This window comes from Cygnus olor, chromosome 2, assembly GCF_009769625.2.
Source record: "Cygnus olor isolate bCygOlo1 chromosome 2, bCygOlo1.pri.v2, whole genome shotgun sequence".
Classification (NCBI taxonomy): Eukaryota; Metazoa; Chordata; class Aves; order Anseriformes; family Anatidae; genus Cygnus; species Cygnus olor.
In genome coordinates, this window is record NC_049170.1 from 146,265,149 (window position 1) to 146,290,571 (window position 25,423).

General features: G+C 42.3%; 1 protein-coding gene across 1 annotated transcript; it reads left to right on the top strand.

Moving 5' to 3' along the window:
* The first annotated feature begins 268 nt into the window (after positions 1-268).
* SLC30A8 (solute carrier family 30 member 8) lies at positions 269-24,588 on the top strand. The gene is made up of 8 exons (XM_040549624.1): positions 269-348; positions 9,987-10,178; positions 14,107-14,258; positions 19,149-19,302; positions 19,797-19,986; positions 20,384-20,489; positions 22,561-22,695; positions 24,325-24,588. The coding sequence occupies exons 1-8, from the start codon at positions 269-271 to the stop codon at positions 24,468-24,470; spliced, it is 1,155 nt and encodes a 384-aa protein (XP_040405558.1). The 3' UTR covers positions 24,471-24,588.
* The last annotated feature ends 835 nt before the right edge of the window (positions 24,589-25,423 follow it).

A 25,423-nucleotide genomic window follows, 5' to 3' on the forward strand; every position in this document is an offset into this window, starting at 1 on the left:
GAGAAAAAAAAAGAGGGAAGGAGGCCCAAACCTCCAATCTCACAGGCTCAGCAAGTTAGTGTTTGGCATGTTAGTGACGCCACCAGCAACAGGAAAGCCGCTTTCTCTTGCCATGGGTTTATTGAGAAGATTATTAAAACCTTTTCATTGAAAAACATTTGGCAGAGACTTCTGAATAAGTTGTGGGGACGTTTTTGCCTGCATCCACTTCCAACGGAGCAAGGAGCATTTGAGGGGGGAAAGAAACAAAACTCCACCAACTGTCCTCATGGCTGCCAAAAAGGGTCTTGAACGAGCGTGCCTTGTGAGCGAGAGAGACACCAAGAAGTACTCCTTAGCCCTAGACAGGTAACACAGCTCTGTGCTTCCTTCTCTGCCATTGCTTTGTCTTTATGAGCAACATGAGATCGCTGACCTACAGATGAGCTGCAAAAGCTGAAGTACGGGGAGTTTCACAGTGTATACAGGGAACATCTTTCACTACTTCCCAAATGTTTTGTCTGATTTTTTTTCCCTTTCAAACTTTCTTAGTAGATGTTAGATGCATTTACTAGACAGCAGCCTGATATATCTGCATCTGTGATGGATTGAACTAATCTGCTGCTGAAGCAAGTGTCTCCTGATACCCATTTTATAAGCTTAGTAGATTTATTGTAGGATGCAGAACCTCATGGATTATGCTGCAATTTTAGGCTGAATTATAATAGTGCTGTTGACACCATGTTTGATTCAAGGCTCTTTCATGCCTGAATGTCTAAATAATCTATCTGATGTGAAAGAAAAGTGATACTGCAAAGGACTTGATCTTTCAAAGCTTTACTTATGTGAATAGTCTATTAGGCTTGAAGCTGATGTGCCAGAGGTCCAATGAGTAAATGTTTGCTTGAGTGAAGAAAGACCCTCTGAAAACATATGATGTGTTGTAGCTTGACTTCAAAAATGAGTATAAATGTCTATCACAAAATAGTTTTACAGCTGAACTTATTTTCATTCTTCCTCTTGACTCAGACCTGCAAGTATTTTTAAAAGAAAATAGCTGCTCAGTTACAGCTTAGCACCTCTTGACATTTCCATTATCTCATTGGTTTTCAGGTTATTTATTGCTTGGCTCCCTTAAAAAGCATAGGACAGAAACTTGGCATAAACACTGTCAGTTCTAATGGAAATCTGTCTCCCCATGTTCCTATACTGGGGTCACTGCCATCGTATTTTAGTCATTTCAATGTCTGGATTATTATTTAAATATTATTACATGGCTCCATAAATATACATGGCACTGTCCAAGAGGACTTTTGTGGTAATATTTATATTTTTAAAAGATGTCACATGATTCTGCAATTCATTTTCGTTACTGAAGAATCTCAGAGCCTTTTTGATAATTTGCAATGGTGTGGGCACAGCTCCAGTGATTGAAGTCCTTTGGCCCCTTTCTCCCTCTGGACACATGGACATCTCTCGACAAAGCCTTTATATGGTGCAGGGAAGGGTGCCCTAAGACAGGGCTTGTTGTTAGGACAAGGATGTCATACAAGTACCTGACATTTGTGTTGCACCTCTTCTTGGCTTTTTTTTTTTTTTTTTTTTTTGATCAGGTTAAGTTTTATTAACGGAAAGATCTAATTACTCATTCGCAGACATTATCATCAACACATTCCAGGATCCTCTTGGGTTGCTTATGCCCTGCTGTGCTGTTCCTCCAGAAGATACCAGGGCAGTTGAAATCCCCCTTGACGACCAGGGCCTGTGAACATGAAGCTGCCCTATCTGCCTGTAGAGGGCCTCATCTGCTTGGTCTTCATGGCCTGGTGGCCTGCAACAGACACCCAATATAATGTCACCTGTCCCTGCCCTCCCTTTAATCCTGACCCATAAACCTTCGTCAGCCCCTCATCCATCCCTGGGGACTCCATCTAGTCATAGACACAGAGGGCAACCCCCCCTCCTCATCTCCCCTGCCTGTCCTTCCTAAAGGGCCTGTATCCTTCCATTGCAGCCCTCCAGTCACGGGAGTCATCCCACTATGTCTCTGTGACCCCAGCAAGGTCATAGCCCTGCAACTGTATGCACATCTCTAACTCATCTTGTTTATTCCCCATACTGCACTCTTTGAATAGACATACCCCAGCATGTTGGGTTTGGGGGGGATTTAACCATAATGGTGCCTTGTACGAACTTCCTTACCTACATGAAAGTGCTGGTGACCACATTTAACTCTCATTTTCTTGATTCTGTGTTCCATCCCTACCATGTCACCCCATGCCTCTGTTCAGCAACCCTGTCCATCACTCTCTCACAGGGCTGATGGTTACCATTTCCCTCCCCCGTCATTATTCCAGAAATGGGGAGGGAGAGCCACAGCCTCCCGTCTCCCTCCTCCTGGGAAGATTTGGCTGCGCAGAGGAAGCCCTCACAGCCCAGTGGCATGGAGGACACATCCAGCCCACCCCAGGGAGCCGGCGTGGCGGTGGGGAGGCAGCCTGCTGTGCTTGGGCTTGCACAGACCAGCTGCGGGCACAGCTTCGGGTGTCTTAAGCCGATCAGTAGCAATAAGCTCGTTTTAGCCTTTGGTATAAATTACCACATTTTTCTATTCCCTGTGTGTAGGCTTAATGAGCAGCTCCAATGCTTTCAACACAATCTATTTTGCACACAGATTGCCTCTTTCTTTGCCAGCCCCCAGCCTCTTTCTTTTTAATAAATGCCATTATTACAATACACAGGGAACAAAACTGTTTTTATCTCAATCATATGAGTAGGAAGTCTGAATACAGGCCCCATTCCCTGCACACAGGCTGTGCGGGAGAGTGTTTTGCACATGCCAAGCCTGTCAGTAGTCACTAGTGGGTTTGGATGCATTGAGGCTTCCCCTGCCAAACTTGAAATTCTTAAAAGGGTCCTGGATTTAGCTGAGCTCCCTGAAAATCAGGTCAGCCATAGGCTTATGGAATAATTCAGGTTGGAAGGGACCTCAGGAGGTCTCTGGGCTGACTCCCTGCTCAAAGCAGGGTCAGCCCAGAGATCACACAGGGTTGCTCAGGGCTTTATCCAGTCTAGTCTTGAAAATATCTCCCAGGATATAGATTGCACAACCTCTCTGGAGAATCTGCTCCAATACTGAATTTTCCTCACAGTCTTCTTCTCTTTTTTTTTTTTTTTTCTTTTCTTTCTTTCCTTATATTCAGTCTAGACCCCTCTTGTTTCACTTTATGATCATTGTCCTCATCCTTCCTACATGCACATTAATAAAGCCCCATCTTCTCAATACCATCCTAAAATATTGGTAGGCTGTTTCTAGGTTCCCCTGAAGCCAACTCTTCTCTAGGCTTGACAAGTCCTGTTCCCCCAGGGCAAGTGCTCCAGTCCTCATCTGTCCTAGTGGCCCCCTGCTAATCCCATGCTACTTTGTTGATCATTCCTGCACTGGGAGCTCCAAAACTGTACACAGTATTCTAGATGTGGTCTCAAAAGTCTGTTCCAAGTGCATTGATCCTTGCTGAATTTCACGGGGTTTCTGTCATCCCAGCTGCACCCCTGGGTTGGAGTCATCTGCCAGCTTGATCGGGGTGCACTCCAACCTCCTCTTCCAGGTCATGGATAAAGATATTAAACAGGACTGGTCCCAGGATAGGTGAGAGGCTCCACTTTTCACTAGTCTTCCAGAAGAATATGAACCATAGTTTTACAAGTGTCTGAAGCTGAGCACTCAGAACCTCCTGCCTTATTCAAAAAATGTCTGTAAGTCAAATCAGATTAGACTTGCATCACCTCTCTTTAAATTAGGTCCATGATAGTTTTTTATTGTTTTGAAACAGTCAATGGTGGTGGTGTGGGAGGATAAATTCTTCAGAGTGTTAATCATTTGATAAGTTGGTTATCTATCAGGTGATCTAGATAATCACTTATAAAAGCCCAGGAAATATCTTGACCAAATTCCTGAAGTTTCCATGAATTCAGTTTCCTGAACAGGCCAGGTTATTTCTTGCTGACAATAGATCAATGTAACATTGACCAGAAATATTCAATATGCCACCTCATAAACCGGTGGATTTGCATCAGATTGTACCAGCTACACTGTGAGCTAGATATTGGCTTGATGTAGCACAGATTTATGATTATGTTCTTTATATGTCATTACAGTGGGATTTTGAGTACCATCATACAAGTGAAACCCAGGGTTTCTTGTCTCAAGGTTTATGTATTTATTTTACTGTAACTGAAATGAAAAGACCAGCATATATAGAGGCAAATGGACTCGAAGTTTTAATCACCTTTAGTCTAAAGCATAGAGTTAAAGTGGCAAAACCGCCCCTACATTTACTTCTTCTGTTGAAGGTATGTGGTGGAAATAAAGTTTTGCAGCTCTCTGCTAAATCACCCTGACATCCCACATTACTGCTAAGGGCCTATGACTTACAGAAGAACTGACTGTTACCAACTCCAGCCCAGCTGCTTAACAGTAAGTTTTTGAGAAAAGAGACAAGAAAAAGGGCAATGCTGAAGGCAGGAAAGATGTGTAAATACCTTAGAGCAGGTCTCCATGCATAACTTTTTAACATTAAATTAACTGGTAGTTATTCCTGTCTAACAGTACTTGATTCTTATCTGTTGGGCTCATATCATGAGGCAAAAAGTTTGAAGAGTGCTTGGGAGATGATTCCTTCAGGTGGAGATTGATTTTCTATTACAGATGTGTAGGAAATATTTTCTTCTTTTTCTGTCTTCTTGCAGGTGATATGAAAACACTTACAGGACCCAAGAGCCCTCATCAAATAATGGCTTTCCACTACTCTGTTACTTTGTGAAAGCCAATGATGAGGAAAACTTTAAGTGCTTCTTGTGACTTCTGAAAGGTTTTTGTTGTGGGCCCTGTGGTTATGTCTCCTTCATACTGGCTTGCCAGCTGACACCAAGACCAAGCAGTATCTCGGAGAACTCAGCAAAACCCATCCAATTGCTTTTGGCCTCATGTTAGGTGATTATGAAGACCTTGTAGAAAGGACTGTGTCTGCCTAATACTGCCATACACCATCTCCATAGTACAGTGATGCCCACTTCATGTCAGAAAGAAAATTAGAGCCAAGATAGTAAGAGCTATGAAACAGAAATTAATTAACTCTGTCTCAGAAAATTGATGGTGGAAGGTTTATAACAATGATACATAAAAGCATGATTGATGTGATGAAGGTAAACAGGGAGTGGTCATTCATTATTTCTAACAGCACAAGAACTAATTATAATATAAGGCAGACAGCTTAAGGATGCATTATTTTTACACAAATCATAATTAAACTGTGGAACTCACCAATTTTTAATCAGCCAGGTTCACAGAATCACAGAATTGCAGAATGGTTGAGGTTGGAAGGCACCCCTAGAGGCCATCTGGTCCAACCCATGCTCAAGAAGGGACACCCAGAGCAGGGTGCCCAGGGCCACATCCAGGTGGCTTTTGAAGACCTCCAAGGATGGAGACACCAAAACTTCTTGGGGCAACCTGTGCCAGTGGTCAGCCACCCACACAGTAAAGTGCTTCCTGATGTTCAGGTGGAACCTCCTGTGTTCTAGTTTGTGCCCATTGCCTCTTGTCCTGGCCCCAAGCACCACTGAAAAGAGCCTGTCTCTGTCCTCTTTGTACCCTTCCTTCAGGTATTGATAGACACTGATGAGATTTCCCTGAGCCTCCTCTTTTCCAGGCTGAGCAGTCCCAGCTCTCAGACACTCCTTGTAGTAGAGGTGCTTCAATCCCTTTATCATCCTGGTGGCCCTCTGCTGGGCTCTTTCCAGTACTTCCATGTCTCTGTTGTACTGGGACCCCCAGAACTGGACACAGTACTACAGGTGCAGCCTTACCAGTGCTGAGCAGAGGGGAACGATCACCTCTCTTGACCTGCTGGTAACACTTTGCCTAATGCAGCCAAGCAAACCATTAGCCTTCTTAGCAGAAAGGGCACACTGATGACTCATGTTCAACTGGCTGTCTACCAGGACTCTAGCTCCTTTTCTGCAGTGCTGCCTTCCAGCTTGGTGGCCCCCAGCATATAGTGGTGGTTGGAGTCTTTGAGTTTTGTACAGAAAAAAAAAAAAAAAAAAGTAAAGGGCTATTTAACACAAGCTGTGGTTCAGCCATCTCCCAGTACTGCCCCAGACTGCCATACTGCCAGGTTTGTGCAGCCTGGAAGAAGGGACCAGGGAGGCACCCTCTGGACATGTTCCTTCCTTGTACTTTGTCCTTGTGTATTCCATCATGCTCACAACGGAGGCTGGATACTACAAGCACCTTTGCTCTGAGTACAAGTGTTGTCATGCTGTTATGCAGAAGGAAATTTATTCAAAATAGATTCATGCATACATGGCCAAACCCTCAAAATGAGACTAAATAAAATAACCATCAGAACAATTACCATCTAGTAGATATCTAAATGTATGCAAGTACGTATTTGCCCTTGTTTTGTGTCCAAAATACCATGTAAGGAAAAGAAGTATCTGGAGGGCCAGGCTGTAAAAAGGTATTAAATGACTTGGAAATGTTCAAGTTTGGTACATCAGTTGAAATCAGAGTGGTATCAGCATAAGGGATGTGACTTTGGCTTAGATAATTTTTTCTCCAAAGGCACTTTCATATCCTTTCAGGCACCAAAAATTACTCCTTTCCCTTGGGAAGGAGATGCTTTCCTGCGGGAAGTGCATTGATTCCACATTTTGCTCTTTTCACTGGGGTCTCATAATGGTCTAGGAGGACGGCAATTATTCCCATCAGCCTGTAGATCAAGGCACCCAACAGATCAAGTGAAAACAAACAAAAGGAAGTTGCAATCAAAAACTCTTGCTAATGATCTGTGTGGAATCTGCAATATGTATTAGTATTTTCTCCTTCCCCCCTTCCAGGCATGACTCAGTAAGTGCCTTTCTCTGATGTTTCCCCTGACTGTCTTTTTTAAAGGAAAGAGAATTTGAAATGGAGAAAAGATTATTTTTTAATCTGGGACTCTTCTTGTGGTGTGCTGGTGAAGAGATCTGATGCTCAAAGGCTACATCTTGCTCTAACACACTCAGGAGGGGTTTATAGTTTGACAGAGCTGATCTTTGCACCTTAAGCTTTTGATTCACACATTTATAAAACCGTATCTTGGATTCTTTTAATTAGTGGCAGGCTGCTTTTGGAATAATAATAATAAAAAAAAAGGTAGCACACAGGAGCTGGCAGGAGCCTTCCTGACTCATGGGGCTGGATGCTGCTCTCCGAGTTCAAAGGGAGCAGCAAATGCTCACCGCCTCTGACAACCAGGCTGCTTTTATTCAGGCACCCTTTAGATAGAAAAGTGTGACATTTGTGGGTTTATGCTGTCTCTGTTTGCTTTTGCATCTGTTCAATGAGATCTGTGGACAGTGCTTTCCTACCCCTTGACAGTACTCTAAGGTTTTGTTTGCTGATGAAGAGACTTGAAGATTAAAAAAGGGAGGGAGGTCAGAAAACGACCCATTTTGTTAGCAGCAAGGAAAGGGTTTGGTGGCTCAGAAATCAGCAGGGGTAATTTTGGCATCCCTGCCCTGACAGGCTGTTGAGCGGATCATGACTCATGTCGTTAAGATGATTTTAACATTCAGTGCCAGCTGATGAAAATTGAGTTAAAGGGAAATTAATTTTACATGCAAACTGCAGAGCATTGGAAGTTAACTCCAGAGAGGGATCATGAGAAAGAAAAAGTCGCATGCCCCGATCTCCAGGGGAAAGTGAGAAAACTAAGTATTTTATTCAGCCATCTGGAAGGAATCAGTTTGTGGTACCTTCTGAGTCTAATTCATCAGCAAAACATTGTGTGCAAGTGACACAGTGCACACGAGGAGCCTGATGGATGTAAAACTCGAGCACTGGAGAAGGACTAGCTGCAGGCACCCAGCCTGCCAGATGGGCAGCCCATTCCCCAGGCAGCTCAGCTCCCGTTTATTTGTCATTGAGAGGAAAATAAGGAAAAACATGGACAAAGGGACTAGGAAAACTCAGCGTCTCCAGGCATCGGTCACTGCTCTTTCTCGCAAGCTCTATGGAGGCACGTAGGGGGAATCAGTTGACTCCGCTGAGCAAACAGAGACCACATGGTGACCTGGCTGGGAACAAGCTGACTCAGGGGAACAAGCTGAACCCTTGGAACATCTCAAAAATATTTACAAACCCAAATCCGTGCTGATTATCTACAGTTGCAGGGCTCGGCTGCCAAGGAAGTGGAGAAAATGCTGGTGACCAGGTGGGGCAGCTCTTCTTCCACCAGGACCTCCGAGGAGGTGAAGAACCCAGTGACTCTCACCCATGGGTGGGTGAGGGCTGCGGGGTGCCCTGGTGGGACTCGGACCCACTGAGCAGCTGCAGCCCACCCCAGCTGCCCAAAAAGGCAGTTGGAAAAACTTGTGACTTCAGGGCAGCTTTTCTTTCCCTCGACATTGACCACAGCTGATTGGAAGCATGATTTCTTTCCAGCAAATCATACAAGATTTTAGGCATCTTGACACTTCCCTAAACAGTGCAGAAACACCACAGAAAGCCACTAAGATGCTTGCACTTCCCCAGAGCACAGCTTTCCTTCGTGCATAGATGAAACAACTCTTGGCCCAAAGGAAAGTCCTCACTACCCCAAATGGGGAGAAGTCATTACAGGGGGGCAGTGAAACTCAGCCTTGTGTCATGCCCCCGTGCTGATTTCAGACTGAAACAGCAGAGCAGTGGAGTTCGCTGCACTCCTGGACAGGCTCGCAGACCACTACCTTGCACACATGGACCACGAATCGCTGTAACGTGATTGTATGAACGTTACAAATGTGCATCTGGGCAGAATTCCCCTTTGCATACCACAGTGCACTCCCACGCGCCTTGGTAGGTGGCAGGATGTGTTTTGCCATGGGGGTATTACATGAGGAGCAGCTGCAGCTACAAATGGTGTAGCTGGAGTGGCATACTGGTTTTCAGCCGGGCTTTTTTTTTTTTTTTTATTTGCCATTCGGGCTCTTCTTGGTTGGGAGATACGGAGGAGGGACCTTCCTTGCTAACCAAACCACCTTGGAGCCTCACAGAATAAACTGGGTAGACTTTGGGCTGCTCTAGTGAAAGCACTAGGTGCAATGGTCATCCAGGAGCTCCTGCATTTGCAATGCAATGTAACTCCGGGTCCCTCTTCTCCCATCCCATATTTCTCAGGCAGAAATGATAAGAAGGACAGCACTGAAATTTCGTGACGGATCCGATTTAGCTGGAAAATCACCTTGGGTGATACTCAAAGACCCGCTTCTGCTGGACTTGTCTCCTTTTTATGAAATCAGTGGCACAAAGAGGTCAGCATGCTTTGGAGAACTGATTTTTTTTATTATTATTTTTTTAAATGCCTTTGAAACTTTTGGGCTAACATTTTCCATGCTCAGGCTCTGCTGGAACAGTGATAGTCTTTGTACTTAAGTGGAAATTTGAGATGAAACAGTTCTGCATGCAGAGAGAGGAGAGAAATATCTTTAATCAATTATATTTGCAAAATATAAGAATTTTTATTTTTAAATTGTCTACCTGACAAAGCTGTTGGGAATAGAAAACAGAAAATTCCCACAGAATTATCTCCAAGCTACGCCAAGCTTGGTTAGTATTTGCCTGAGGTATGACTTTTTGAAAACCTCATGCTGTGCAGTCCGAGTCCTTTCCTTTCTGTAACCTTTATAATTATGTGCACAATATACGCAGCCTAAGAAAGTCACCCTGTGCTCCATAAACTGGTAAATGATGTAGGAGTGCCCGAAGAGCTGGGAAACACAGCCAGAGAAGTCATTGCATGTGCAGCTCCCTCCCACAGAGTCCTGCTTGCGTGAGCAAGCCTCTCCTATGAACTGCTGTTCCCAATCCTGCTTTTATCCTACAGAAGCATTAATTACAAACTTTCTGGGGCTGCAGGGCTAGATGCTCAAATAACCAGGGTTTTTCTTTTTTTAACCTTCTGTTCCTTTCAATCCCAAAGGATGAGCCGGCATCAGAAGAATTTAAATGAAGAGAGACAGCAGCAGCAAGCAGGAGATGCTGAAGCTAATCCAGCGTATCACTGTCATGGCTACTCGCGGGCCTATGAGAACAGGAAAAGGGAGCAGCATCAAGCCCGGAGGAAGCTCTGTGCTGCATCAGTAATTTGCATCTTCTTCATGGTTGCTGAGATTGCAGGGGAGTATGTTTGCTCAAAGGGAGCTCACTTTTGTGCCCAGCGCAGCTGTATTCCTGCCCTTCTGCACCCTCTCTGCCTGCAGTGACCCCCATTGCATAGAGATGAACACACCTGGGATAAAATAACTCCCTTTTACCCTTTTATCCTTTTAAAATAACATTTTTTCCCTAGTGAAATTAACATATTTTCATATATTAATTTAAGGATTGCATCTGGGTAGGAATAGGAGGATCAGTTAATGGTCTGTTCTCCCAGGTATTTAAGCTCAGCTAAAAGTGGCTACCATGTCTTAGCATCATGTCATAAATGGGTTTTTAATAACTTGAGTTAGTTTTTTTTGGAAAAGATTAAAGGACTTTTCATGCTTATCCAGGCCAATGAGCCTTCAGCGCTGGTGAAGGCAGCTAGCAGCAGGATCTGATATTAAATTCAAAAGTCTTTGCAAAATCCAGGGAAATCCGGGGCCAGACTCACCATCTGCTTTTCTTCAGTTAAGTCAATGTATTTATAACAGGGCACGTTTATCTTTTAAATTGGCCTGCTGGTATGTCTCTGGATCAATGGAAGATTATTCCCCTGTCTAATTAGCTTCCAATTCTGGACCTATCCTACAACACCCAACATAGGTTTTTGGCTCCCTCCTAGAACATTAGCTTTCATTTTGTCTCACTGATCTGCTCTCTGCATGGCTTCTGTGATATTTACACCTACCTGATAATTCCTGGCTCTTTAATTTCCCCTTCTCTGAGATGAGGTAAGGTAGGAAATGAGGAATCCCACAGGCTTTAGCCACGTGTACCCCAGGGGATGTAGGAAAAATCAGAGAAGAAGGTCTCTGAAACCCATGGTTTCCCAGACTCAGAGTCTCTGGAGCCCCATGAAGATGCAATAGAAAGGCTTTTTTTTCCCTACAGGTGAGAATTGGAGGCACTGAAGGAGTCACTGAATTTCTGCCTTCATTCCTGGCTGCCAAACCCAGCCGGATTTTCTCCAACTCTTCCCTCCCACAGGTTTCATCTGCATAAAGCCCACTTGTTTGTAGGTCACGTGCATTTTGCCCATGCAAATTGGTGCACGCCACTAATCTCCATGCAGTAATTTCCAGTGCCAGAAGTAAAGTATTATTAACAAAACCATGTAATCAGTAGGCCTAAGTCTGGTGAATGCGGCAATGCTAGAGGATAATTGGAAGGACAGATGATATGTTAACTAAATGTTTCATTTTGCTTAATGAATCATACAGCTTTTTTGCAGTGACAGCTTAAGTAACAGCCTTGAAGACCATTTTGCTTCAGACCATTAAACTTTGACAAACCAGTTATTAACAGCAGTTACAGGCAGCAGTCTATGGAGATTTTTGTAATTATGAACCACACATTTAATTTTTTTAATCATCAGGCTAGACAGCATGTGCCTGATTATTGACCAGTGAGTGACTGACATTTTCTACTGCTTTGTGGTATACAAAGCTATAAACAGCCATCGCGAGTAATAGTAATCATAAAGGCCACTTGTTGGGAGTATTGATACAAAGCAGTAAAAGCCTGTAACTATTACACAAGCTTTACTCTTGAAAGTAAAGAACGTGCGACCCCTCCTACCACTCTTAAGGACAAACAGCTTCTGTAGGCATTATTATGGTAAACAGAAGAAAAAGAGATGCATCACTCTCAAATATATTGAAAAGTTGTGTTTCACTGAATCCCTAGATCTTTTCTGTGATTTTTTCTTTTTTCTCTAACCATCTGTGCTGGCCCTCACTACTCTCCCCAAAGGGGCACTGTTTGCTGAGCCTGATGCACCAACTGTCTCAGAAAGATAATTTTCTCTTCTTCTAATGCAGACCCATCACAATCTCCAGAGATCTGGAGATATCAGTCAAGCCAATGACACCCTATATACAGTCCTGATATAAGTGTTTACCAAGGATTTTCAGTGGCTAAGGATAAAATGTGGATTTCAAAGTACTTTATTTCCTTTTCGAAACAGAGACAAACCTAGCATGTTTCATCATAATGAAAAGAAGCATAAAGACTTGACCAGGTTGCTAAGATAAACAGACTGAGATCTCAGAAATTCACCCACAGCATCAGCTATGTCACAATAAACAAAGTAATCATTTGCCAACATTTTTCAAAGACAGCAGGCTAGAAGCAAGCTTTTGTAAGGCTGTCTCAAAGAACATGGAAATACAGTATCAAAAATGCAATTGGGCTTTGCAGACGGCTCTACATATTTGTTTGCTGAAAGATAGCTGATGCCTTGGCTGTTAACATCTGTGCACTGACATACAATGCTTTCCTCTGCTATGTAAAATTGTTTTCTACTCGGGAAAGAGTTGCCCTGCAAACAGTGGAAGTCTAGGAGCTGTATCATGATCAAAAAGTAAATGTGCCTTTACATCTGCTCATGTCTTGGGAAATCCCCAGTCTGTTGAATTTTGTATTTTACTGCGAGGAATGAGATGCTCCAGAATTTTTCAGTCTTGCCTGTTCCCTTTTGGGAAGTGAATTTCAGGCAGCTGTAAATGGGACCTATAGGGAGGTAACAAAACAAAAACAAAACAAACAGACAAAAAAAGCTTCTTATATGTGCGATATGCATTCCTGTGTGGTGACAAACCACACAATATTAGGTATTCTAACCTAAAATTTTAATATGGGAGGAAATCAGACAGGTAGTGTATCCTGCTGGCATGAAGACTTTCCATCTCTGAGGAAACAAGAGTTGTGTCTACATGTCCCTTTGGCAGTGGTATATTGCCAAAGGTTTTGAACGAGGCATTTTTGATTTTATGATGTTTTTCAGGATTCATTGATTTTCATATGGGTTGTGGTCAGGAGAAACAGGTGAGCTGAAACTAATTAAATGACTGAAGAAGGATGGAAGGATACTGCCAAATGCAGAAGCTAGATGCTTTGGGCCTATTATTTCACATTTCCATTTTCCTACATTTCCACTGCGATGAACAGACTCCCCTGCTATAACGAGTTGGCAGGACAGCTTCCTGCCTGTGATCCTTGTCTTCCCTTGCAGCCTCTGGCAGCTGGGGTTGGTTTAAAGCAATCTTCAGTTTCTTTGGATTTGCCTGTAGCCCTGAGACATGGTTAGAAGAACTTGGCAAAATAGTATTTGGCTTACTGGGTAAAAGAAATGTGGTTTCAGACAGCCTATTTCCGCCCCTCCCTACCCCCCCCCCCCCCGCCCCAAATTCACATAAAACCCAAACCCCCCAAGTAAAATGACATACAGCCACATTTTTGAGCTCTAACAGCAAAATTAAATCATGCATTACAGATACAAAATGATAGATTAGTCCTGCAAACAGAACATTTTTCTCTGTGCCCTCACCAAGATGCCCAGTTGTTTATCACAGCTCTTCTATTGCAACCTTTCCTTTTACTCCTATTTTAATGTTGCCTGTGACAAACAGTCTGGCATCCAGCCATCTAAAACTCAGGAAGAACGTGCACCTTTTCCTCTTACAAATAGTGAATTAATTCCGTAGGCTAAGGCTCTGAGTTTTTTTATGGACATAAAATATCACCAATGTGAAGACATAGTGGGAGGATACAGGAAATGTGATGCCCAAGACTGGTTTTCACCAAGAAACATATTAAAGTTGTCATAGTAAAATAGTCCAATGGTAATATAAACACAGCACTTATGAATCACAGCTCTTATCCTTAGGACACTCTCAATTATGTATCTAGGACAAAGAAAACCATAATTTTTTTTTATTAATTCATGCATTTCACTGCATGAATGTGTACAAAATGAAGCAATCTATGAAGAGTTTTGAGTCACGTGCATGAACACTGAAAACGAAATGTTCCTTCTTATGTGTAGCAACAATGTGTGTCTCAAGTTTGATCTAGTTGACTCAAACTTCTGACCAGGGCCATGATACGGACACGTTTCACACAGGTGGGCAGATTGCTGGGAGCCTGGCGGTGATCACCGATGCAGCACACATCCTGGTGGACTTGACAAGCTTCCTCATCAGCCTCGTCTCGCTCTGGCTTGCCTCCAAACCTCCCACCAAGCAGTTAACTTTCGGGTGGCACCGAGCAGGTAGGAAATGTGCCACAGTGTGAACATGTGAAATGGGAAAGGGAAGTCATCATATCAAGGAACTGGAAAATGTGCTAATGTCCAACAAGGTCTGAAGAAATTGAAAGGTAGTGTGCTAAAATTCTCAAAGCCCCCAGGACACATCACAAAAGTAGCAGGTCAATGAGCTTCAAAGAAGTAAAGAGCCCATTTATGCTTCCCTACAAATGTGTCTTCCAGTTCATTATTTTGTATAGTTTTGGGTTGGTGCTAGCTTTGTCTGAGAAAATAGTAGCTTCCCTTAGTGACTTGAGAGTGAGCAGGACTGAATACTCAATCTACTATAAAGCTAGCTTCTATAATAGCAGAAATAGCCATAAAAGTGAGTGTTTACTCCATTTATTAAATGGTAACAAAAAGCACTAACTTATTTAGAAAAGACAATGTTAGATTTATATAAAAGAGACAGTAATATATACTGTTTTCTAAATCATCTCTACCTCCATTGTTTTTATTCAGTTGGAAGCATGGGTAGGTTTTGAACATTCTCCGTCCTAAACTAAGACTGACATATTTATGTATGACACCTAATATCAGAAGCCTGATAATCAAATGCAAGGCAAGTGCAGTTTTACAAAATACAAGGTACCAGCAAAATATTAACTATGGGAAAAGAAATAAAAAAATCTGGGGTTGTAATTCTGTTCAAAATTTGGACACAAATATAAATACTTACAAATAGGTGAGCACATATAAGCACAGTGATCAAGTTTCTGATATGTTCAGAAGAGATCTAGGTTCAATTCAGCTGCTTAAACATAGAGGTCTAGTGGTACCTGAACATTCCTAGGCTGTCTGAGACTTTTGCACAGTAATAGCAACTGTGACATGGGATCAACAAGAGACTGCACAGGATGCCAAAAACAAGACCAAGGCATCTCAAATGTGACCAGACACTCATGGTTAGAAAATGGAAATGTGTTGTCAATCAGTCAGTGGAGCAGGGATCTTGGTGAATTACCATTCATTTTACATAAACTAAATATCTAGATCTCAAGACAATTATTTGAACACAGACATCTGGTGTCATGTGAGAAGTCTTTGTATTCTTCACCTGTTTTTCCAAAAGGATATGGATCCCCACAGGGCCTTTGTCATACCTGACAGTCCCATGTGGGTGTCTTAGACAGCTAGCTCACAACTACATGTAGATGTTTTAATTTGCATGGCTCAGTCTTTAAATAAATCCCATGTGGGTGTCTTGTGCCTTAATTTAGTTGCTCACATGTAAGTGACTAGTGCTGTTTGAAATGCCGTAATGTGTCCCATAGATCTCCAATGCCCATCAAGAATGCTATGGGTCATCTATATATTTTGTGTCAAGCCATACATGGAGGTGTTGGTATATCTCAAATGGCTCTAGACACCTACACACCTGAACTGAGGACTAGGATGGTGAATGCTTCAAGGATGTTCAGTATGACACTCCAGAAGCAGCTTCTGACTCAGGATGTCTGCAAGGAAAGGTTGTTTGTAGCTGCAGATCTTACAAGAGAAGAAATGCCATGCGGACATATGTCCAGTTCTGAGCCCCCCACTATAAGAGAGACACAGACATGCTGGAAAGAGTCCAACAGAGGGGTACCAAGATGATGAAGGAACTGGAGCACCTCTCCTACAAGGAGTGTCTGAGAGCTGGGACTGCTCAGCCTGGAAAAGAGGAGGTTCAGGGGGGATCTCCTCAGTGTCTACCAATACCTGAAGGGAGGGTACAAAGAGGACAGAGACAGGCTCTTTTCAGTGGTGCTTGGGGCCAGGACAAGAGGTAATGGGCACAAACTAGAACACAGGAGGTTCCCTATTAACATCAGGAAGCACTTCTGTACTGTGCAGGTGACCAAACACTGGTACAGGTTGCCCAGAGAGGTTGTGGAGCCTCCTCCTTGGAGATCTTCAAAAGCCACCTGGATGTGGTCCTGGGCACCCTGCTCTGAGCATCCCTGCTTGAGCTGGGGTTGGACCAGATGGACCCCAGGAGTCCCTTCCTACCTCAACCATTCTGTGATCCTGTGATACTCATCCTGTCTTTATATTGCTCCCTAAATATATTCTACCAACACTATGAAATGTGCTGCTGGATGAGATGGAGTTTTAGTGTGAGTGAAGTGTAGCTGGTATTATGTTGCCAACACACATCTAAATTATGCAGCTTTAGCAAAGTACTACTTACCATCCATAATAATTTTTTGTGTTTGTACTCTCTTAGTCTTGGAGGAAAGGAAAGTGAGAGACTTTTCTCTTAATGACAGGGAGGTGGCAGACGGGTTCAGCCATCTCATGGAACTTCACCCTCAGTCTGTGTGAGATTGTTCAGGTTTCTGTCATTGCAATGCAGAACCTCAAAACCTATCATTTACTTTATTGTCTTTTTATCCTGGTGGCAATGAGAGATCTGCATCAAATGTCAGTGGCTATTTAATCCATTCTGTGATAATTATCCTGTTGCTTATTTCCCCAGCTTTATTTCCAGTTTAACATGCAGGTGAGTGCCTTAGGAAGCTGAGAGCAGTCAGATAGGTGGCAGAGTCACAGTGTGCTGACCGCTGAAGTCCTACAGCCTTCTGCGACACTGGAAGCTGTGTTTTACTGCTTCTCTCAGACTGCTAGCTTGGCTTTGTCATGCAAAACTGTGTATGACAGGGCTTGGATTTAGCGGGAGCCACCTGAATGCCTCCTGTCTTCTAAGCCAGGCAGCAAAATAAGTCAAGACAGTGGTTCAACAAAATCCTTAGGGTGAGCAGCTGCTTTCAGCAGCTTGGTTAGAAACACATTGAATGAGATTGATGTCTGAGCCAGACCTACTTCCAGGGAGAAGAGGTCTCTGAAGTTTCATTTTCTTTCTCTCTCTTAACGGTCCGAAGTTTCTCCAGCAATCCCAGCACTGTTTGCTGTGCTCTGGTAGTGTTAGCAGTTCAGAAGAAATTTAAATGACAACATTTTTAAGTAAAACACTTTGTACTACTGAACTGGTCTGTAAGATTAACTAAGGTTTTGCTAGGATGCTACATACAAAAATAATTTGTATTTTCACCTATGTAGGTAAAGATGACTTCTAACACTTTCAGTGGTGGAGTACATGCACACGTGCACACAGACATTCATGCAGGTGTTCACAAAAGCTGTTGGTTCCTTCACAGCTATCAGCACTTTCCTCTGGGCCAAGTTTGCAGGGTTTCATTCTGTAATTGCAGAAAATGTAAACACCAGCTATGTTTTATTCTAGTTTTCTCTATGTACTTTTAAGCAAAACTAGGTTTCCCCATCAGTGCAGCTTAATTCATTATTTGTCAGTTTTAGACAAAATGATTATTTTTAGAAGCATCTGTAGCCCGGACTGCTGCAAAATTTGTTACCATCATGAAAATATATTCAAAATCATAAGCTGAGTTTCAGCTGCTTTCATGAATTGATAGTGGAGGTCTGTAAATTTTCACTCTACTGTGAATTTTCATTTTTCTTGCAGTTGTGTCTGTTGTGTTTGTAAAGTGACACATTTACCCATTGAAGTCACATGGCAATTACTAGTCCCACAACCTATTAAAAATGTTCTGCACGTACATACAAACATCCCCAGACCTTGCCTATGGCAGTTCAATAAAAGGTGGCCTTGGGGACAGTGGATTTATTTGAGCCCCGCTCAGAGCCAATAGAGACAAAATTGAATTTTGTTGCCCCAGGGACAAAATAACTTCTTTTATCCTTAGCACTACTGGTGGCATTTGGCAGGACACGTTCCAGGGGACAGAAAAGTGAGGTTTTGCTGGCAGGCCCTTGTCGGGAGCTCTCACTGACTTTCTGAATTGTGAAATGAAGAGAGGTAGGCAAAAATAAGGGTGGATGTTGGAGGGTGATTATATCTTCTAGCAGGTTTGAGTGAGCGTTGTTTTCCTCCTTCCCTCCCACCTTTATTCTTGTGGCCAAGATAATCTCATTGGGGAGGTGGGCTGGTTCCTGGGGCCCTCACACCGTATTGGCTGAGGCAGGCATGTATGCCAGATTTCTCCAAATGCTTCGTGATCTCAACAATGGAAGGGGGACAAAAGAAGCACAGCCAGCAGGTCAAGGGAGGTGACTCTCCCCCTCTGCTCTTGTGAGACCCCACATGGAGCACTGGGTTCAGCTCAGGGGCCCCCAGCACAAGAGGGACATGGAAGTATTAGAATGAGTCCAGAGGAGGCCCACAAGGATGATAAGAGGGCTGGAGCACCTCTCCTATGAAGACAGGCTGAGGGAGTTGGGGTTGTTCAGCCTGGAGAAGAGAAGGCTCTGGGGAGACGTTACAGTGGCCTTCCAGTACCTAAAGGGGGCCTACAAGAGAGGGTCTCCTTGGCAAGGACTATAGTGATAGGATGTGGAGTAATGGTTTTAAACTAAAAAATGGTAGATTTATATTAGATATTCAGAAGCGATTCTTGGTGGTGAGGCAGTGGAACAGGTTTCCCAGGGAAGCTGTGGATGCCCCATCCATGGAAGTGTTCAAGGCCAGGCTGGATGGGGCTTTGGGCAACCTGGTCTGGTGGGAGGTGTCCCTGCCCTTGGCAGGGGAGTTGGATTTAAATGATCTTTAAGGTCCTTCCAACCCAAACCATTCTGTGATTCTAAGGACGAGGTAGAACAAGGTTAGGCCACCATGTGCATAGAGCTACTCTGGGCAGTCACTGGATTTGCCAATGACCAGAAAGGGTTTTGACCTTTTGACCCGTTCTTTGTGAGCACCAAAGCTGCCTACACACAAAGAGTAACACTTCTGACTTTAAGACTCACCATCTTGGAATCATTAGCACCAATTCATTAAAATTTCTTGTGTTTCTGTAATGATTCCTGCTAAACTTAGATTTCTTTAATTCCTAGAGATTCTGGGAGCTTTGATGTCTATGGTAATCATTTGGATGGTGACTGGTGTGTTGACGTATTTGGCTAGCATGAGGCTCCTACACCCTGATTATGATATCGATGCTACTGTGATGCTAATTACCTCTGCTTGTGCCATGCTCGCCAACATCCTGTAAGTTACCTTATTTTCCCCCCCAAATGACTTTTTAACCTTGAATCTGCTGGTGTATTTCAATAAAAGATGATGGAGAAATCTTGGCCTCAAAAATATAAAGAGTTTATGAGTTTCATGAGAATATGGAGTGTGGTAACTGCTTCTCACAGAAGGCTGTAGTTGCTATTCTCCTTCCTGGTAGCTGCCAGATGGGGAGGGGTAATTATGAATGCACAAACTCTACAAAAATATTAATCTCCATCTCACATTTTATTAGACATACAAAAATTCAAGAACTCTGTAGAAAATCAGGCCTCATTAATTCCCCTTCTCATGGACATTCTTGTTTGTATGCAAAACACTGGAACACCTAGGAATTATCTGCTTAGCCACTCTATTATCCGATGTGTCTGATTTTACTGTTCAGCATTCAGAAGCAAGATGGGCAATGATGTGTGTGATATCACTGCTTTCAAAGACACAATAACCTCACAGTTTTACATCTCTTGCAGGCTAAGCCTGATTCTGCACCAGACTGGACACAGGCACAGCCATGGGGCACAAGCCAGAGAAACCTTGTCGGCCCCTCCAGAAAAGCCAGCTCTGAGAAATGCCAGCCTGCGGGCAGCCTTCGTGCATGCCATTGGGGATCTATTCCAGAGTATTAGTGTGCTAATTAGTGCACTTATCATCTTCTTTAAGGTTAGTTTTATTAGTTCACAAGCTTTCCTTGCAATTAAGGATAACAATTATTTTCACAGCATCATGACACTAGGTATTATGCAAAAATTTTCTGTTTTAATGATATAGTTTGTAATTTAGTCAAGAACTATTATGCTAATTCTTGGGAATTTAAAAGACTATTGAGAGGATCACACTTGCTTTTTGTTGTTTAAACTGCAGGAAGGATAATTTTGTTTCTGCCCCCTTCTTCACCAATAGCACCTTCACCCCCTGTTCTAACCATCCCTGACTGGAAAAGGAGGTTGGCGTTGATTCTGTACTAGATGAATGGAATATATTATGCAATGGAATTATTCTTTGAGATTAACTAATAATGAAATTAACAAAGTGATGTCTTTTTTTTTTTTTTTTTTAGCCAGAATACAAAATAGCTGATCCAATCTGCACATTTGTGTTTTCCCTCTTTGTTTTGGCAACTACCATCACCATTTTAAGGGATATTTTGATTGTGTTAATGGAAGGTAGGACCTGATTCCAGAATCAATAGTTATATTTTGTTCTTTCTCTCTGTCTCTCCATAACACTTACATTTGTTGACAAAAGTATAATAGCACACTTCTGTATTATTTCCCAAAATTCTCATAACTGTGATCGTACTTTAATCCTAATTGCAATTTTAATCAAAACTGTTTTCTACTATTGCACCAGAAGATTTATACATATTTCAGTGTTGTAAAAATCTGTGTACAGGTGTTTTGCTAATGAACACCCAAAATTTTGTATTGCTAAAGCTAAGTTGCTTTTGTTTGCCGTAACATTACTTTTTATCACCCCCTTTAACATATGAGATGTCTACTGTCTTTGTTCATTGTGTAATTCCTTTACCCATGTGAAATACAACTCCTTGCCAAAAAGACCAAAGAAAAGAAAAAGGCTGTGCTTTGAACTGTATCTGTGAAATAGGATGAGTGCAAGAGACAGAAGTTTAAAAGATTTTTAGTTACACCAGTCCAGAAAAGCAAGGCAGTGGAGCTTTCCAGTCACGTCTGGGCACAAGGAAATAGACAATTCCCAGCACATCAGCATGAAGGCAGCAAGAAGATCTAGGCTCAGTAATATTTAATCCTGCCAGCTATGGGCCTGAACATTTGATTTGCAAGGCCAAACGACTTGAGTAGTCATAGATGCATACTTTTGCCTCCCTTACACTAAATAATGTAATGCAACCTCTTTCTCAGCTATGAAGACTTGGGCTTAAGGGGAAAAGCAGCTGTAACAACACAGCTTTTGAACAGATATGAGTTACTCATTGTGACTATCCGCATGACTATTTACTTTTCTCTTTCATTTTGTCCCTATTTCTGCTTCAAGAAAGGAAATTTCCAATATTATTTTACAGTAAAGCTTAATTCTAAGGTTGTTCTGCTTTCAGTGATCGAGAGAGAGTAATATGTTTGTGTAGAAGTGGACCTGGACAGAAGGCAACAGCTAGTTGTGTCTTGGCTGCTGGCAAATCAGAAGGTCTCTTGATTACAGAAAAAATTGAACTAGCAAGGAGGCCTGGCAGCCCCTGATGCACGTGGATCTCCTTCTCAGAGCAGTGATTGGCAGCTTCTGTAAGCAGTGCTCACATGCAAAAATTGGCAATGCTCTGCTCCCCTCTGCAACAGGCCCTTTCATGTTGTCCTCTGGGGAGGTCTCTGAAGCCAGTCTCCTACATCCTAAGAAGCATATTTCTGCCCAGAATTTTCTAAAGAGGACTTGGAGCTGGTACTGACAGTGGCTCATTATCAGTTATGGTACGAAAGACCCAATTAACCAATACTGTACTTATCATGATTATACCTCATAATTGGTGGTATTAACAATATTTTTTCAGTGTACTGATCCAAGTGAAGCATGACAAGCATAGCTGTTCAAGTAGGCACAGAGCTGCACTTCCAAATTCCCACGTCTCACGCCAGGAAAGACCCATAATTAAGTTATTTGGGCAAATTTGAATTGAACTCTGAATTTCATATACAAAGTAACCCTATCACAAGTGTCCTTACTCTGAGTGAGGGTAATCATCATCATTATCACCTTTTGTACAAAAGCTCATCTAGGAAAACAGTCACTGATCTACTAATTAACTAGACCTGCAGTCTAATCTTCTCTTTTCTAAGATTTCTGGGGCAAGCCATTTTAATCTTTGTTTGTCTTTCCATCTCTGTTAAACAGATGCTTCTCTATCATATATGGAGGACAGAATCCCTCACAGGTGCTCAGGTGATGCCATAAAATATGAACTTACAAAAGACATTGGTGCTAATATAAGCCACAATCTGGCTAAACAGCTCACGTCCCTGTGCAAACGGGACCCTTAGAGTGTCTCCTAACATATGCACGAGTCTCACTCCATGGAGAAGTACAAAACAAGGGATAGGATTAAATTTCACAGTGAACTCTGAAATAGACAGGTTTCCCATGGTGTAGAATATTTTTATAAATAGTATATCTAACTGAATAAAGGTTCATAATGTATTTTCCTCTAATGATCACAATTTTTCTCTCTTCAAAATATGTTTTTTTTCCCCAATTTCTCCTTCTAAGGAACAGCAAAAGGACTTACTTATGATGCAATAAAAGCAAGAATTTTAGCAGTCGAGAAAGTGGAGTCTGTTCACAACCTTCATCTTTGGTCTCTGACAATGAATCAAACTATTCTATCTGCTCATGTTGCCACAGGTCAGTACATTTCTGTAAACAGGGGGTAAGTATTCAGCAGCTGCCTGGCAAAGGTCGGTTACTTCTGATAGGGATACAACTGATGGTATAGCCGGTGCTTGTTAAAATAAATGACATCATTCTGCTGGAAAAAAAAAAAAAAAGAAAATAGAAAAACAAAAGCTTTCAAATCTTCCTCCCAGAAATCTTGCCAAAACAACAAGGACCTGTACTTAGCCAAAAAATTTGAAAACTGCAGAGGCTGTGGAACAAGGAAGTAAATTACAGGATATTTTAAATAAATTAAAAGAATTAGACTCAGACTGGATTTTTCTCACAAAATCAAATAGATTTTGGAGTTGTTTTGTCATACGTGAAAACTGTTGATTGCTATAACAAAAACTTATAGGGCAAATCTGCATTCCTGATACCTCTTCTACTGCAAAATAACCTTTAAAACATAGCTTCGAACATAGAGGTGACTCCAGGACAACAGTTTATCTTTAAAATTATTTTTAATGTCCTTATCCCTGTTGACAAATTGTCCACGACCCGAATCAGATTTCTTGTTTGCTTGTTGTAACTTATACATGTTATGGTTTATGTAAGGCAAACACTTCACCTGTGTTTGGCCATGAGACGTTTCATAGGCAAAATCCCCCATGGAGTCCCACCTTCCCACAAGGAGTAGGTCTATCAGTAACCCTGTTGTGGTTTAGCCTGGCTGGCAGCTAAACACCACACAGCCGTTTGCTCACCCTCCCCCTTCCCTCTCCAGGATGGGGGAGAGAAATGGGAAAGTGAAGCCTGTGAGTTGAGATAAAGACAGTTTATTAAAACAGCAATAATAATAATAATAATAATAATAATAATAATAATAATAATAATAATAATAATAGTATTAATAATAATAATGTGTACGAAATAAGTGATGCACAATGCAATTGCTCACCACCCGTTGACCGATGCCCAGCCTATCCCCGAGCAGCCGGCCCTACCCCACCACAGATAGCCACCCCTATATACTGTTCAGCATGACGTCAGATGGTATGGAATACCCCTTTGGCCAGTTTGGGTCAGCTGTCCTGGGTCTGTCCCCTCCCAGCTCCTGCTGCATCCCTAGCCTGCTCGCTAGCAGGACAGAGCGAGAAGCTGAAAAGTCCTTGGCTTGGTGTAAGCACTGCTCTACAACAATTAAAACATCAGCATGTTATCAGCGCTCTTCTCATCCTAATCCGAAACATAGCACCCTGCCAGCTACTAGGAGGAAAATTAACTCTGTCCTAACTGAAAGCAGGACAAACCCAAATCACTTGGCACTGTTTCTGCTCCCTGACTGGATGAACTAATCTTTATTAAGTAATCTTGCTTTCTTCTAGAGCTTATCTTCTGCCAAACTGAATTTCTTTCGTGATTAAACATTGCTCAATTCTTGCCAAAATCCCATCCTCTGACCATACTTGAATGAACAAACCTTTGCTGATATGCAAGCTCCTGAAAGGAGGATAAAAAGGACAAGGGACACTTCTCAAAACCATCTTCTTTGTAGAAGTGCCAGACTGTTTGTGGATAGTTTCTATCAGTAACCACTTCTCTTCGATTACTATTACACTATAAGTGATTTGATTATTTTCTGCTTGCTCTCTGTAGCAGACGCAGAAGACAGCCAGAAGATTTTGAAAGACATCACCCAAGCCCTGTTTGAGCACTACAGCTTCCACTCCATCACCATTCAGATTGAACCAGGAGAGGATCAGAAACAAGACTGTGTCTTCTGCCAGGAGCCCAGGGATTAAAGGAAGCAGTATGCTATGCAAAGTAATGACCACTTCTCTTACAGGTCAATGGAGACTGTATGTGCTGGTTGTATGCAATTGATTAACAACAAATGGTAATTAACTGAACTAAAAAGCCCTGCCACTAAAAACAGTGCATGTACCTTTTTTTGTTGGTACTATTTACCAGGAGAGAACATGTATTATGTCCATCCATCAGCTAGATTACCTGTCCATCAGTGCTTACCTTCAATTACAAGAGAAAGGCTCTAAATTATTCTTCACTGTAGTGACAGACTGGCACCAAAGCAACACTTAAGAGTTCCTGTTTGTAATCACAGGTAACAGAAAACTAATCAACCTTCAAATTACAAACAGACTAATTATCACAAAATGTAATGAAATGTAAATTTGGTATTAGCAAAGCTTACCATGGTTATTCAGGATAAGGAAGAACATTTAAGCTAGCATGAGGGATGAAGAGATCTGGGAAAGAGCAGTATGGTGATATGTGCTTTCCTTGCCTTCTGGTGGACACTTGTCCTCCTGAATATTAGTGAATTATGCGATGTGTACCATATTCTGCAGTATGGATCATAAGGGAATCCATTCCATTCCCAGTTGGCAAAGAGTTCTTCATTTCACAGCTAGCCCTATTCATTTCTCAGCTAGCCCTCAGCCAATCTCTTTCCTACCAGACATGGGCAGTATTCTCCACTACCAAAAAAACCATAAGTCCTGTCTCACTGCACCATGACAAACTGTGATGGAACATCTGTAGTGGATTCCTGGAAGTCCTTGTCACAAGGTTCTGCTTGGTTGTGACACTAAAAAATACCAAGTGCTCCTAGAAAATGGAAATGTAATTAGGACAAGGAAAGACATCATGAACGTAAAGTTTAAAGCCCATAGTGTGATCTGCAGAGTGCTACCCAGTAATGCTGCATCCCTGATGTTATATCAGATAATTAAAA

Excerpts from the sequence above, each read along its gene's own strand:
- SLC30A8 (XM_040549624.1), top strand. The coding sequence starts at position 269 with ATGGCTGCCAAAAAGGGTCTTGAACGAGCGTGCCTTGTGAGCGAGAGA. Across the intron at positions 14,259-19,148 it reads TTTCGGGTGGCACCGAGCAG|AGATTCTGGGAGCTTTGATG; the intron begins GTAGGAAATGTG and ends TTTAATTCCTAG. Across the intron at positions 19,987-20,383 it reads CACTTATCATCTTCTTTAAG|CCAGAATACAAAATAGCTGA; the intron begins GTTAGTTTTATT and ends TTTTTTTTTTAG.